The 15,030-nt window shown below is 34.9% G+C and overlaps 1 protein-coding gene and 1 pseudogene across 1 annotated transcript; one reads left to right on the top strand and one right to left on the bottom strand.

Moving 5' to 3' along the window:
* The first annotated feature begins 4,278 nt into the window (after window positions 1-4,278).
* On the top strand, window positions 4,279-5,350 carry LOC109790696 (subtilisin inhibitor CLSI-II). The gene is made up of 3 exons (XM_083072259.1): window positions 4,279-4,303; window positions 4,801-4,905; window positions 5,016-5,350. The coding sequence occupies exons 1-3, from the start codon at window positions 4,279-4,281 to the stop codon at window positions 5,348-5,350; spliced, it is 465 nt and encodes a 154-aa protein (XP_082928385.1).
* A 2,011-nt stretch (window positions 5,351-7,361) lies between these two features.
* LOC109790697 (protein PLASTID MOVEMENT IMPAIRED 1 pseudogene) lies at window positions 7,362-9,926 on the bottom strand (annotated as a pseudogene).
* Window positions 9,927-15,030: the final 5,104 nt, after the last annotated feature.

Below are 15,030 nucleotides of genomic sequence, written 5' to 3'. Positions count from 1 at the left end.
GGGACACAAGAACCTATGAATGACTGCACATCCCCTAGACGGATCCCTGCGTTATCCAGCCCTCAGCGGCACAAAATCAGAAAAACAAACCGTCGAAGCAGCATTGTGGACTGTGGAGACAAACTATACTCAACTACCTCATCTTTGAGAGGCAAAGTCTGGAGAGACGATACTCAAACAAGGTCTGGAGAGACAATACTCAAACAAGGTCTGGAGAGACGGTACTCAAACAAGGTCTGGAGAGACGATACTCAAACAAGGTCTGGAGAGACGGTACTCAAACAAAGTCTGGAGAGACGGTACTCAAGGTCTGGAGAGACAATACTCAAGGTCTGGAGAGACAATACTCAGCCATCAGCGTCGTCAGAGGCACGTTGGTGTTAAACTTAGCTACCGAGGTTGTCAGAAGCGCCGAGGTATGCAACAACCTGGAGAGGCTACTCTATAATTTTCCACCGGAAGACGCTACAAGTCAGAAGGTTGGCACATCACCCGGACAATTGGGTCAACTCCTTTACTTGTCAGCCGGTACACCAAAAGACCGTCCGACTAAGTAAAGGGGGGGCAGCTGTAGACCCCTAAAATTGTCCGGGTCGGAAATAAAGCTTGAAGACTCTCGAAGACTGAAGGATAATCAGCCAGAAGGACTCCTCGAAGGCCCTAGGAGGGTTCTCTGTAGGTCTAGAGGTCTTAGAATAGCTCAAAATAAAGAAGTGGAGGGAAAAAGCCCAATACGGCCGTACTGAACTTAATACGGCCGTATTGAAGCTTCAATACGGCCATACTGAAGTCAGTACGACCGTATTGACACTTCAATACAACCGCAGCGAACTCAATACGGGCGTATTGAAATTTCTGAACTTCAATACGACCGTATTGAACTTCAATACGACCGTATTGAAGTTCAAAAATTTCAATACGGCCGTATTGCCCCTGTAGGCCGTATTGCGCCTATTCCCTATAAATATGACGTCAATTGGACGTCATTCCACACTTTTTCACTCAGTTTTGACTCCCTCCTTGAGTATTCTGGGGTTTTTGAGCAGTGTTCTGCCCTAGAAATCTCTTTGGGAGTCGATCCGACGAAGTTCTGGAATTCCGAGCACTTAGCTTGGAGATTCGAACCTAGTCGAAGGGAAATCCTCCGGATTTCCGTAGTCAAAATTTTATAGGAGGGAGCGAGCGGGCTTGTAGAGCGAGGGAACGCCAAAAAGCTTCCCAGTTTTACGAAATATATAAAAGCACGCTTCAAAGGTTTTCTTCTTAAAATCCTTCCTTTTACTGCTTTCTGTTTGTATATTTAACTGTCATCATGTAGATAGTTAATTTATAATCGCTTATAATAAATAGGGGTAATTTAGTAATTTTACGCTGTTATTTTAGAAATAATCTGTCATAGGGAACCCGAAAGGGGCGCTGTGGGGTGCTAACACCTTCCCCACGCGTAACCGACTCCCTTACCCGACTCTGGTTGTAATGGCCGAAGTCGATTTTTGAATCGATTGCCTTATCCTTTTTTCCAATGTTTTGAGTAAAACATTGGTGGCGACTCCAAAGAACCCTCCTTTTGCGAAAACCACTAATCCATGGAGGGTCCCGCTTGGGATTAATATGGATTGGTGAATCATTTAATAAAATTGCTCGTTTGACAAGGTCTCAGTTTGAGAATACGTCATTCTAGCAATCCATATTTTTTTAACAATTAAACGAGTCCAACCATCCTTCGCGAATGCCGAAAGCCCGTTCGGGCCGGTGGCGACAATTAGAAAGCAAGATGCGAGAAGCTTATCCATTTCTGTTTTCAGGTAAATTTCGGGGACGAAATTTCTAAAAGGAGAGGAGAATTGTAACACTCAATTTTTTATTATTATTATTTGAATGGCATTTTCGTAATTTTAATAAAGTTATAGGGGTATTTTGGGTTCCGGAACGGGCCGTTCCAAAAGTGGAACGGGCCGTTCCAAAAGTGGAACGGGCCGTTCCAAATGTTGAAAATGTGAGGTTTTTGTAGTCCCAGAACGGCCTTGGAACGGGCCGTTCCGGTATGGAGAACGGGCCGTTCCGGAAAGAGAACGGGCCGTTCTGCTGAGATTGAGAACGGGCCATTCTGGTTTTTTTTGGGAACGGGCCGTTTCGATTTTGGAACGGGCCGTTCCAGTTGCAAATTTTGCCCAGATTTGAAGGATCCAGAACGGGCCGTTCCGAAATCAGTACGGGCCGTTCCGGGTGCGTCAAATTGCCTATAAACAGGGGCAGGGGGGTGAAAATTTATATACAGAGTAAGAAAGTGAAATTTTAGAGAGAGAAAGAGGAGAGAGAGAGAGAGAGAGAGAGAGAGAGAGAAAGAAAGAAAGAAAGAGAAGGAAAGAAAAAAAGGGAATCCAGAGGAGGAGGTCCTGCCCAAGTTTCAACTCCGCTTATCCAGGTAAGGGGGGGAGTGAGAACCTCGCTCAGGGGTGTGGGGATAATTGTTGGATAGTTGTTTGTCGGATTGGCCCCCAATCCTTTGCCGTTGTTCTGTTTAATTTTCTATTTACTCTACTTTGTTTTTGTTGAAGGTGTCGTTATTCTGTCCGATTTTCTATTTATTCTACTTTGTTATTTGTTAAAGGTGCCATTGTTCTGTCTGATTTTTTATTTATTCTACTTTGTTCTTTGTTGGAGGTGCCGTAGTTCTGTCCGATTTTCTATTTATTTTACCTTGTTCTTTGTTGAAAGTAATAAATGAATATGAAATTAATGTTAATAATAAATGGGTTTTAATATGAAAAAGAATGCTCTCTGGATCTCTGTGAATACCTATGCGGACCTTAAGAGGAGTATTTATGACATGATATGATTATGAGACTATGACAAATGAGGACATGATGTACTAAATAAAATTTTGTAATAAATTAATGTTGAGTCAATGAGATTATCAATGTATGACATGCATCATATGCATATATTACTCCAGGTGTGCCGCTGAGGCCGCATACCCACGACTAACAAGGTGTACTTTATGGTCACCCACGATGTAACATGCTAATAAGGTGTACCTTATGGTCACCCACGACTAACAAGGTGTACCTTAGGGTCACCCACGATGTAACATGCTAACAAGGTGTACCTTAGGGTCACTAGTGATGATATGTGAAACTTCTTTATGGCGCCACATGCATACATTTATGAGTCGAGTCCATGACATCATAGCATGATAAATGAATATATATGTGATATTTATTATTTATGTATGTTATTTACATGTGACTTATATTTGTTGTGTGTGTGTGTGGGCTATTTAACCTTTATTTTTGCACCTGAAACTGAGTGAGATGTTTCTCACTCCCTTGTTGCTTCTGTATGTGTTTAAATTATGTTGCAGGTGATCTGCATCACGAGGATGTTGGTGATGAGGCTTAAGGCTTCAATTGGGCATGCTCTGATAGGATGTGACATCGGGGCATAGCAGCTTAGTTTAATATGTTATTGTTTTAATAACTTTAATTTCTCTTCTTTTGTTATTTCTAACGAAGAGATAACGTAGATAAAGTTTATAATTCAAGAAAAATGTATATTAAGAATTGTAATTTGAACGTTCTTGATAAAAAACCAAAATGTACATCTTTGTTATATTTTTATTATTTTTATTACATGATTTGGAAAATATAAATTAATTCCTAACCAGGAGACACTGCCACCTTTACTGGAGTTAATTTATATTTCCTTTATTATTATTTATATATATATTTGATTTCTTGTCTTCACTAAATTGTATTGAAAATATTAACTTCTTTTATTTTGTAATTTTTACATTGGAGTTATGATTTATGAATTATGAAGGTGATTCTTCTACCTTATGATATTTTAAGCAAATATTTTATCAAAATATGAAAGATTTTATTTACTCAAAAAGAAAAAAAAATATATTTGTATTTATTGTATATTAATGTTGGGGTAGAGGGTGTCACAGACCTTACGAGGAGTATTTATGACATGACCATGTGAAATATGCACAAATGACATGAGACATAAGAATGGACTATTGAGACAAGCTATGATTATGAGACTATGAAAAATGATGACATGATGTACTAAATGAAATTCTGTAATACGTCAAATGTTGAGTAAATGAAATAATGAATGTGTAACATGCATCATATGCATATATTACTCCAGGTGTGCCGCTGAGGCCGCATACCAGTGATGCTAACAAGGTGTACCTTAGAGTCACCGACAGTTGTAACATGCTAACAAGGTGTACCTTAGAGTCACCGACAGTTGTAACATGCTAACAAGATGTACCTTAGAGTCACCGACAGTTGTAACATGCTAACAAGGTGTACCTTATTTATTTTGATATAATATTTGTAAAATTTAGTACTTATTAGAAGTGATATTATACTATTTTTTTTTTATAAAAATTGATTTACTTTTATATAATTATATTTATATTTGATTTTGTTAGAGGAAATTAATTTTGGAGAGAAGGGGAGTTGACAATTTTGGAGGAAAGGAAGTTGTTGCAAAACTTCTTCCATTAATAGATTATTAAATTAAAATGCACAAAAATACATCAAAATTAATTTAATATTTAATATTGATAAGTTGAAAAAAAAAATGAAAAGTTTGTCTAATAACATTAATGATTTCATATAGATCCACAAAAGAGTCCTAAGAAAACTTCTACAAAAAGAGATTGAGCCACCAAAACACACAACCATCATAAGTCAAGCTGGCTATGAAAGCCTGAACTGTTACTCACCCTCTCTTTCCTCCTCTTTGCCTTCTCCACCAACCTTCTATTATCCTTCTCACAAGGTGCTGAACAAGTCCTAGACAGATATGGAAAACCCCTTATTGCTGCTCGCAAATACTATATTGTGCCAGGCATCTTTGGCCCAACAGGTGGTGGAGTAGGACTAGGTAAAACTGGCAACTCAACATGCCAGTTACTCTTCTACTTGTGAGATTGTGAAGGGCTTGCCAGTGAAATTCCACGTACCACAAAAAAAATACTGGTTTCATCTTCATAGGGCTACCATTAGAAATTGCATCTGAAGAGAAGCCTCAGTGTGCTACATCTTCCAACTGGGTGGCGGTTGTTGATGATTTCCCTTTGAAATGGGTGGGTATTGGTGGTGCAAAAGACCATCCAGGGAAGAAGATCATAACTGGAAGCTTTAACATTCAAGCATTCGATGCATCATATAAGCTTCTGTTTTGTCCCACCATGAGTGCCTCGGCTAGTACTTGTTTTGATATTGGGAGGTACGATGATGTCGGGGGAAGGCGTTTGGTCTTGACCAAAGATCATCCCTATCAAGTTGGGTTTATTGTTGCTGATGCCACTCGAAGCTCCATAGATTGAATTCAATTCAATATCCCTCCTCATGTGTTTATTATATAATAACTTGTAGCAACAAAGTATATACTATGATTAATAGACAATCCCCTCTCTTAACATGTGATCAAAAATTTAATCTATAATCGATATCTATAAAAATAATTCATTAAAAGAAGTCAATATTTTAAACGAATTTTAGTAAATTTAGGAATTAGTTTTTATTTTTTGACTAAAAAATATCTTAATATGGTTGTGAATTTCTGGTATATGTGTGTGTTATTTTCAGCAATTAAGCATCCAATAGATGGGGTTAACACACTCTTCTACATATTATTTTAATTTTTTAACTTATTATGTTTATTTGAGATCACTCTCTATAAATATAATTAACAATTTAACATAAAATTTTATATAATAATATAAAAAAAATGTTATTAAATTAAAATATACAAAAACTATTATTGACAACTTTTTCTTCAGTTGCTTGGTGATAGCTGATATGTATTTTCGTATTTCTTCTGTCTTGATCTCATTTTTCAAATTTATAGATAATGACCGAAACTACAGTTCTCCAATGACGACTTTAGATATGACTTGTTTTTACATGTTAAGGTTGAAACATCAATATATTCTTTAAAATTTCTTATGTAAATCATTACATGACAATTTAATTTCACTTCTGTCAACAAAAAAAAAAAAAAAAGAACGTTTAGTTTCACTAATCACTTTTTCTGAACGGTCAAAATGTATAAATTTGCTCGAGGGTTTATGAAGAAATTTCATGATTGGGCTTATGAATTATTGGGCCCTTACAATCCTTTTCCCTTTATTTTTTTTTTTAATTTTACATTTTCCTAAGTTCATTCGTGTTAGGAAGTGACATGTCCTCAGACATTATTAATATGACCTAGGTGGAGCATTAGATTTAAATTAATCACAAATGTTCCTAAATATCTTTTGGTTTTTGTTCTTTAGTTGTTGTTAAGTTTTAATTATAATCGATGTAAAAACTTATTTTTAACCAATATAAAAAGTCTCCTTTGCAATAGTATTTTTAATGTTTTGATGAATTGTTTTATTTATTAGTGGATGATGAATTGTTTTATTAGATATTGTTCTATTGAACATAATGTTTTTTAAACTACTATGAATTTCATATGATTTTGTGGTTTTATTCTACATTTTGTTGCTTTACTCTATAATTTTACTTGGAAACTCTTTAATAGTTCCGGCACATGTATAATGCAGCACACAAATACACAATACTTTTAAATAGATTTTTTTATTATCTATTAAGATGGTATAACTTATTTTCACTGAATAAATCTTCGTAAAAAATATAGTGATACCTTTAAAAACAGAAATGTAACTAAACAAAAAATCAACACGTGAAAAAGGATTACATAAAACGAGGAGTTACAAGACCTTTCATTTATCATAAACAAGAGTTGCTGAGTCCATATATTAATCTCATTTATTCCAACTTGAATCTAATCTCACGTCTAATATATAAGTGAGAGTGGAAATGTTATATATGCACAAAATTTTCTCACGTAATCAACTGTGATGAAGAAGAGAAGAGACAAAATATAGTCATCATTGATTGGAAATGAGGAATGTGAGAAAATTAGTATGCGTATGTAACATTTCCTAAGTCCCAGGTTTTTATTGGTTCTACAAAAAGCAGCTAACTAACTATGACCTTTGCAAATTATTGTAACCATAAACCTGCAAGCTCTAACAAGTCCTCGTGAACCTTCTCTAAAAATTTTGATGGACGCGCTACATGAGACATGAATGCAAGATTGTGCAAGTATCACAACTTGCTAAAATTACCTAGCATTTTTATTTATGGTTTACACAGTAATGGTACGAAAATTCTCCTGTCGAGAATAGTATACTGCTGATGATCGTGAACACACAAAATCCTGTCGAGAATGGTAACTAATCCCTACTGATGATTGTGAATACACAAAATGATTTTGAATACACACAAGGTGATTATTCTATGTAATTAACATGAGATTGGATGTGCTTATTCCTTCACAAGTTTGACATCAGGATTTCTCATGGTTTTGAGCCACATATCAGCCATGATTCTTGATGAAATGCTCCACAACGAGTCTGGCCCTTTTACCAATGCATGTTTGCCTTTCTTCGCTGACTTTCCCAACCCATATTCAATCAACCACTGCATTGCAGTTAGCCTTTTCTTCTCACTGTCCCATGAACTATTAGTGGCACTCCTCACCTTCAAACCTCCCACATGCATGCTTGTTACCTTGAACCTTTTCTCCTCCTCCTCTTGGTAGTAATCACTCCCCTTTGTGTCTTCTTCACTTGTTGCATGAATAAGCACCACCACAGGACCTCCAACTGCTTCAAACCTTCTCATTGGATCCCTCAGTTGGACAACAAATATGAGTGTGATATTTGATATTGGTTCACCTTCAGAACTTTCAGCTGTGTTACTGTAACCTTGGTCTCTGATCCAATCCTCAAGTGAAACAGCAGAACCTAGTAGGTCCTTGTCTTTGTTCCCTTCCTTTGTGCTGTGTGGAGAAACATCAAAGGGGGCTTCTTCCTCTGCCATATCAGCTTGGATTTTCAAGGCTTCAACTGACATAGACTCAATCTTCTGCATTGTGAAGGCTAGAATTTTCTCTGCAGTAAGTGGGGTTTCATCCACATTCCAAAGTCCTGTTGAAATCCGTTCCTGTCTTCCTGAACTCATTGCACTGGCCATGCTTTTCAGGGCAGAAACTATGCGAGCAGCACTAGAACTGGCTCCTTCTTTGTTTCTTCCTTGTATGATGGCTGAAGCAATGCCTTCAAAAGCAATCTGTTCAGCAGTTTTACCTATCAGTTCATCAAGGGGCATCATGGAGAAAACTTGAGAGCTGAGTTCATGAAGACCAATGCTAGCCAAATTCTGAAACATGACTAAGCCATTTAGGGACTGATTTGACGCCAACACATAAGGCTTTGACATCTGCATGGCTAGCTTTGGAGTGTCATTTCTAGCCATAGCATTATCTAAAGGATTCATAGATGTCAAGTAGCCACCATCCCTTGTTTGAACCACACACCCCAAGCCCTTGCCAAGATCCGGGAGATACACTTTAGATTCTAGTTCTGCCTCAGCAATTTGTAATGGGGGGATTTCAGATTGGTTGATCTTGAAGCCTCTGGCCTTTTGATCCTCAAGCATGTGAAGAAACTCCCTTGTTACAATTTCTTCATCAGAATCCAATCTTAGTGACTCGATTTCCTCACCTTTTGTGTACGTATTGTTATTTTCTCCCATCATGGACTCAAGAGCCTTTATCTGCTTGGCAATTGAATCAAGCTCAGTTAATCTAATCAGGTGCAACTTATCATGCACTATTTCCTTGACAACCTCACTTGAAGCTGATTTCACATTAGATTCTTCTGCTTCATCTTCTTTCTTCTCTTGAACCTCAACCCCTTTATCAACAACCTCAAAATCTGGAAGATCAAAATCTTCCACCTCTTTGCCACCATCAAGTTTCTGAATAGAGGGAGGAGCATCCTGAACTAGTTGTGCATCATCAAGATTCAAATCATCTATATCTTCTGCTAACCTTCTCTGCGAAGGAGTCCAAGCATCACTTCTACTTGTTATTCTTGGACTAGGCAAGCTGAATGATGACTTGGATTTGCGAGCAAATGAGGATGTGAGATTTCTGAACCTGTTGGACTTCTTCAAATTCTCTTCCTGGCTATATATCTGAACTCCTCCTTCTTTCTCCATGATTTGGAAGCTAAGTTTCAGAACTAGTTCTCCTCCTCTTGCCTTCCCTGATAAGCCAAAGCTCATGTCCCACTGCCTCACACGCATGCCTTGATGGCTTTTGTCAATGGACTCTTGAATCAACTGGCTCAAGTCCACACTGCTTCTTCCAAAACCAAGCTCTTTAGCATCAACAGCAACGAGGTATATCCAGAATGGTCTTGGCTCAAACTTAAGCTGCCTTCCACTACCATGGTTGCAATAAACGTGGCACCTTAAGAAAAGGGTCTCTTCAAAGTCTGCAGCACCTTTATCAACCCTTGATGGCATTGTCTGAACACTCCCATCTTTTGTCTCTTTCTTTCTAACACAAACAGAAAGCCTTAGTCCATTCATGGATGAAGGAAGGCCCTGAGCAGTAACCACTTCAACAGAAAACAAACAACTCAGTTTTTGCATTCCAATATGAGAAAGAATCCTCATAGGCTTCCATTTCCAAATCCCTTTCTTGTCACCTGAATTTGCTGTGTCATCAAGCTTTTTGTCTTCTGGTTGAGTTGAAGGTGCCTTGGCTTCTTCATGCTTTTGCCTTGATCTCCATGCAGACAAGGACATGCGGTGAGACCGAGTTTTGTTGCTTTGTTTTCTGTTAACTTTAGCAGTGTCATTGTCATCTTCAAGTTCAACAGATGAGACAAAAGGAGGTGAGGCTCTTGGTAGAGCTAATGAAGCTGTTCTTCTAGTTGTGTTTGAGGTGTGTGATTGGTTAAGGGATTCACTCAGGGACTCTAGCTCTTCAAGGAGCTGTACGTTGGAGTTTCTCTTGGTGGAGTCATCAGCAGCCATTTTTAGTGAACAAAGAAGTTGTTGCTACCAAAATAGAATTGCTGATAAGCGATGATTGTGTCACAACTCAAACAAAGAGAGTTGTGGGAAGAGGAAGAAGATAAGGTGGTGCTCACATGCTTGGAAGGTTGGTTAGTTAACTTAGGTGGAAGGACTATGCTGCATTTAATGATATGATGGAAATAATGAAGGTGTTGGACCTCTCTGAACCAAGAATGTGTATTTGTGGTGGATGAAACATGAACGATGGCATTGGCATTGCATTGCCTTGGTGACCAAGACTGGTTAGTGGTCCCACTGAATTTAATGTTGGTTTTCCCTACACCAGAATGTATGGTGAAGGGTATTTTAATTGATATGGCAACGTCCAAATATGCAATTTTAGTTGTTTTTCATTAAGTCACACGTGCTAACAGTTCATAGGTATTTTTATTTAATTATAGTTTGTTGGCCATTTATTTCATCTTGAAGTCATTTTCTGTTCTTGATGATCATTACTTTCTAAAATTTATGAAGAAAAATATTTGCAATTTAGCCTTTTCTTATACCGGGATTAGGTAGTTACGGCATCATTCATATTTAATCTCTATATTTTTCTTTTGAATATGATTTGCATTTTGTTTAAAAACTGTTGATCAAGATTAATTCACATTCATGGAGTGAAATCTTGAGATTATTGGTCAAATATTATTTTAATATTGATAAATTTTGTAATTAAGTATTATTATCTTTTCATAATTTAAAAAACAAATTATATAAAGAGTTGATCGGGATCATTAAAGTATCTAATAATTTCTCACTTGTTACACTATTTTTGCATGGTGTGCATATAATGATCTTAGCCTCTGCTTGGTGATTTTGCCCTTATAAATTACTCAAGTGATGTCTATAGTTTCGTTGTCTCGTACGATCATGACAGTTCATGAAGCTCTTGCATCGGGTACTACTGCCTCTAGGGATTTATTACTTTTATATTACCCTGTTTTTCATGTCCTTGTCGTTGGAACTTTCTCAAATATGATAGTTGAAAAACACTCCCCATGTTTGGCCTATATCAAGTAAGTGCAATAATTTCTAAATGATTTAGTGAAAATATTTCCTCGTTTCGTTTATGTTGTTGTTAGAGCTCTATTTTTCCATGTGGATTAAAGTATGCCCTCATTGATGGCATTCAGCATCTCCAAAGGAAACAACAATCAACTATGATATATATGAGTAAAGAATATTGAAAATAAGATCAAAATAATATATATATATATATATATATATATATATATAATTTTATAAGTTTTTTTATAGAAGGAAAAATTAATTTTATTAAAAATTGTTAAGATTATACAGGAAGTGCACTTAGCCTATATCTCCCTATATGAGTAATACTATCCGATACTAATAAAACTTTAGAAGTTAGTTTGATAATATTGAGTTAAATTTAAATTTAGATTTTAAAATATAAAATAAAACTTTATTTTAATTGTATTATATTTTTTTTTTCATTGGTATTTATTATAAAAAGTTTAAGATAACATTTGGTTCTTGAATTTTTTATGATTTTTAATTAAGTCTTTAAATTTAAAAAGTTAATTAGATTTTTTTTAATTTAGTTCTTAGAATTAGAAATTTATTTATAATTCGTTAAATTTTACAAAATATTCATTATATTTTCATATCTAAACAATTAAGTCAGATTACTATTTCATGGTATCATCTATATGTATCAAGTTGTAATATCTCTATTTGTAAAAGAAATTTAATGATCTCTTTGATCATAAGAATTCTAGGATAGTAAAAAAATTTAATGGCAAGAATTAAAACCTGATACACATGGATTATGACATAAAACAATAATCTAATATGATTGTTTAGGTATGAGGATTTAAAGAATATTTTGTGAAATTTCACATATTGTAAATGAATTTCTAACTCAAAGAATAAATTACAAAACTAAAAAAAGATGAAGAATTTAATTAAATTTTTTAAGTTAGAGAATTAAAAATCTTCAAGAAAAAGTTCATGAACCAAATGATGTATTAAACCTTTAATAAAAGATTTACTTTAAGAGACTAACTCCATAATGTATGTGTATATATATATATTCTATAATATTACATAATAGTTTTTTTTTATAAAAAAAATTGTAATATGTTTAATATATTTCTACCAACATTGATCGACACAAGTGGTATCGGTTTATATTCCTTAATTAAGTTATTCGATGTTCAAATTATATTTTTGAGTATGAAATAAACTACATTTATTATTATCTTTAATTTGCATGTAAAAATTTTAAACTATAATCATTGTGGGACAAAAAGAATAATGATTAGTCTTATTTTTATGATACAATTTTAAATAATTATAAAATTTGTCTCATTAAATTCAACTATATAAAAATTATGAAATCTAATTATTGTTTGAACTATAAAAAAAAATCATTAACATGATCGAACTTTTCAAGCAATTAAGAAGCTAAAAAAATCTATATATAAAAGATTTAAAATTATGCTCAAAAACTTAAAATAATTATTATTTAAAAATAATATTAATTTAAATTTAAAAATTAAATGGTCAAATTGATTTTTTAAAAGATATAAAACTAAAGTTTTTTAATAAAATAAAAGATAAATATATTTTAACAAAAAATAAAATGTAGGCCAAAAGATTCTCAAATTCTTTATAGAGTATTACACTATACAAGAAATGTTACATATATTGACATAGAAAAAATGTTACTATAGATACAATATATATAAGTATATATCTATTTGACATATAACTACATACAATTTTAGTGTTAATTTTAAATGAGATTTAACAACATATTTTATGTGTCACTATAACCTATACCTACACTTTTAAATAATATACCAACATATATTATATTTATTGTGTAGATAAAAATAATTTTTTAGTAACATATGTAACACCCCAGTTTTCCAAAATGGTTACTATTATTATTATGATATTTGGTAGTTATCTTTTATTTCAAATGTAGCTAATTCATTTATGCTTAATTATAGGCTTTAGAAATATATGTATATTGTTGGGCTTAATTAGATAGTTGTAAACTTTCTTTTCAATAAAATCGTTTTCGCTGGGCTGACTGGCAAACCTCGGTGTTTAGGGCATAACTTGGGCTGTGATGGTCCAAATGATGCAAAATTGGTGTCAATGGAAATCTAAGAGAAAAACGCACAACTTTTACAGAAATAGCCATTTGCAAAATCGGTCGTTTAGGAGGTCAAAATTGGAATTTGATTGATACAATTGTTTCTCGCTGGACTGATTGGCAAGCCTCGGTTTGTGGGGTATAACTTGGTCGGTGGTTGTTCAAATGATACAAACTTGGTGGCTATGGAAAGATAAGAGACAATCCTACAACTTTCATGAAGGAAATATTTTCAGATTCGGCTGTCTATAAGGTCCAAATCAGTAGCTAAAGTCGGTGAGGAAAAGAACATGGCACCAACTCCATTAATTCATCCCACCAACTTTAATAATTCATCTCACTAATTCATTCCACTTAGTTTTGTCTAAGATTTTTTCATTATTTTCCATTTTTTTAATGTGTCTTGAAGGCTATAAATAGCCCTTCACTTCTCCATTGCAAACCATCCCTCAATTCTCATTCTCTCTTCTCTTATACTCTCTTCTTCTCCTCTTCTTCTCTTTGAAGACCTAGAGGAATCCATAGGAGGTGGTTCTATCCTAGTAGAAGGAGCCTAGAGGAGGAAGCTCTTCTTTAGTTTCAGCGCTTGTCATCCAGGTAAGGGGGGAGTGAGAAACCTCGCTCTGGGTGTGGGATTGTATGCTGGGTAGTGGGATTGGCCCCCAATCCTGTGTTTGTTGTATGTCATATTGTTTGTATGTTCTAATTGCTTGGTTAATATACGTGTATGAATAGAAACTATGTTGAGACTATGATTGTGAAAGTTGTGAATATGATGTGATAATGTGAATGTGATGATATGATATGATGATAATATGATATGATGTGATGATGAAATATGATGATGTGAAATGACCAGGAGATAATATGAAATATGGTTGAGACATGAGATATGAAATGTGATAATATGTTAATGAGATATGAAATGACCATGGAAAGTGATAAAGTAATATGAGAATGCATAGAGTCTTGTTTGACATGCATCATATGCATACAATACTCCAGGTGTGCCGCTGAGGCCGCATACCCACGACTAACTAGGTGTACCTTTGGGTCACCCACGATATGATAACCAGGTGTACCTTTGGGTCACCCACGATATGATAACTAGGTGTACCTTTGGGTCACCCACGATATGATAACCAGGTGTACCTTAGGGTCACCCACGATGATATGAGAATCTTCCGTATGGCGCCACATGCATGCATTTGTGAGTCTAGTCAAGAAAACCAATGCATGATATATGTGCAAATATGAGATATTGTTATTTTACGTATGTATTGTTTGTGTTTGGCTATCTAGTATATATTCCTATACTGTGAGCCGAGTGAGATGTTTTCTCACTCCCTTTTTCTTTGTGTTGTTTTTCTTTAACCGTTATACAGGTGATTATCAGCATGAGGCTGAGGATGTTGGTGGTGAAGCTTAGGCTTCTTTATGGGCTATGCTCTGATAGGACATGTGACATCGGGGTATAGATAAGATTAAATTAGGTTGTTAAGGTTATTTTAAATTACTTTGAAAACTTTGAGATTTATTTCTTTGTAATTTCCGCTGATTATGTTTGTTAAAAATGTGATACTCTGTAATCATGTTTGATTATTAAAGTTATATTATTTAAATTTATTGAAGTAGGATATGATGGGTAGAGGGTGTCACATTTAGTGGTATCAGAGCAGGTCGATTCTATCGGCCGTAAGTTATGTTTTTAACATGTTTATTTGATAAATGAATTGATTGTGAGATCTATTATGTTGGTATGATGCTTGCCTATGTCTATTAATTGTATTATTTCTTTAGAATATGGCTGGTAGAAATGATCGTGCGATTGCTGATGCTCTCCAAGCATTAGCCCAAGCTATGAACAACAATAATATGAATGGAGTTGCTCATAACTGGTTGGAGCAATTTCAGAGGAATAATCCACCCACTTTC

This window comes from Cajanus cajan, chromosome 1 (assembly GCF_000230855.2).
Source record: "Cajanus cajan strain Asha chromosome 1, NIPB_CcT2T_4, whole genome shotgun sequence".
In the NCBI taxonomy this organism is placed as follows: domain Eukaryota; kingdom Viridiplantae; phylum Streptophyta; class Magnoliopsida; order Fabales; family Fabaceae; genus Cajanus; species Cajanus cajan.
Note: the sequence above shows the minus strand (reverse complement) of the source record. Positions and strands in the feature narration are given on the sequence as shown.

Coding starts and splice junctions, on each gene's coding strand:
- LOC109790696 (XM_083072259.1), top strand. CDS start 4,279: ATGTACCTTAGAGTCACCGACAGTT. Junction 4,304..4,800: donor CCTTAGAGTCACCGACAGTT/GTAACATGCTAA, acceptor CCTTCTCACAAG/GTGCTGAACAAGTCCTAGAC. Junction 4,906..5,015: donor AGGTGGTGGAGTAGGACTAG/GTAAAACTGGCA, acceptor TCATCTTCATAG/GGCTACCATTAGAAATTGCA.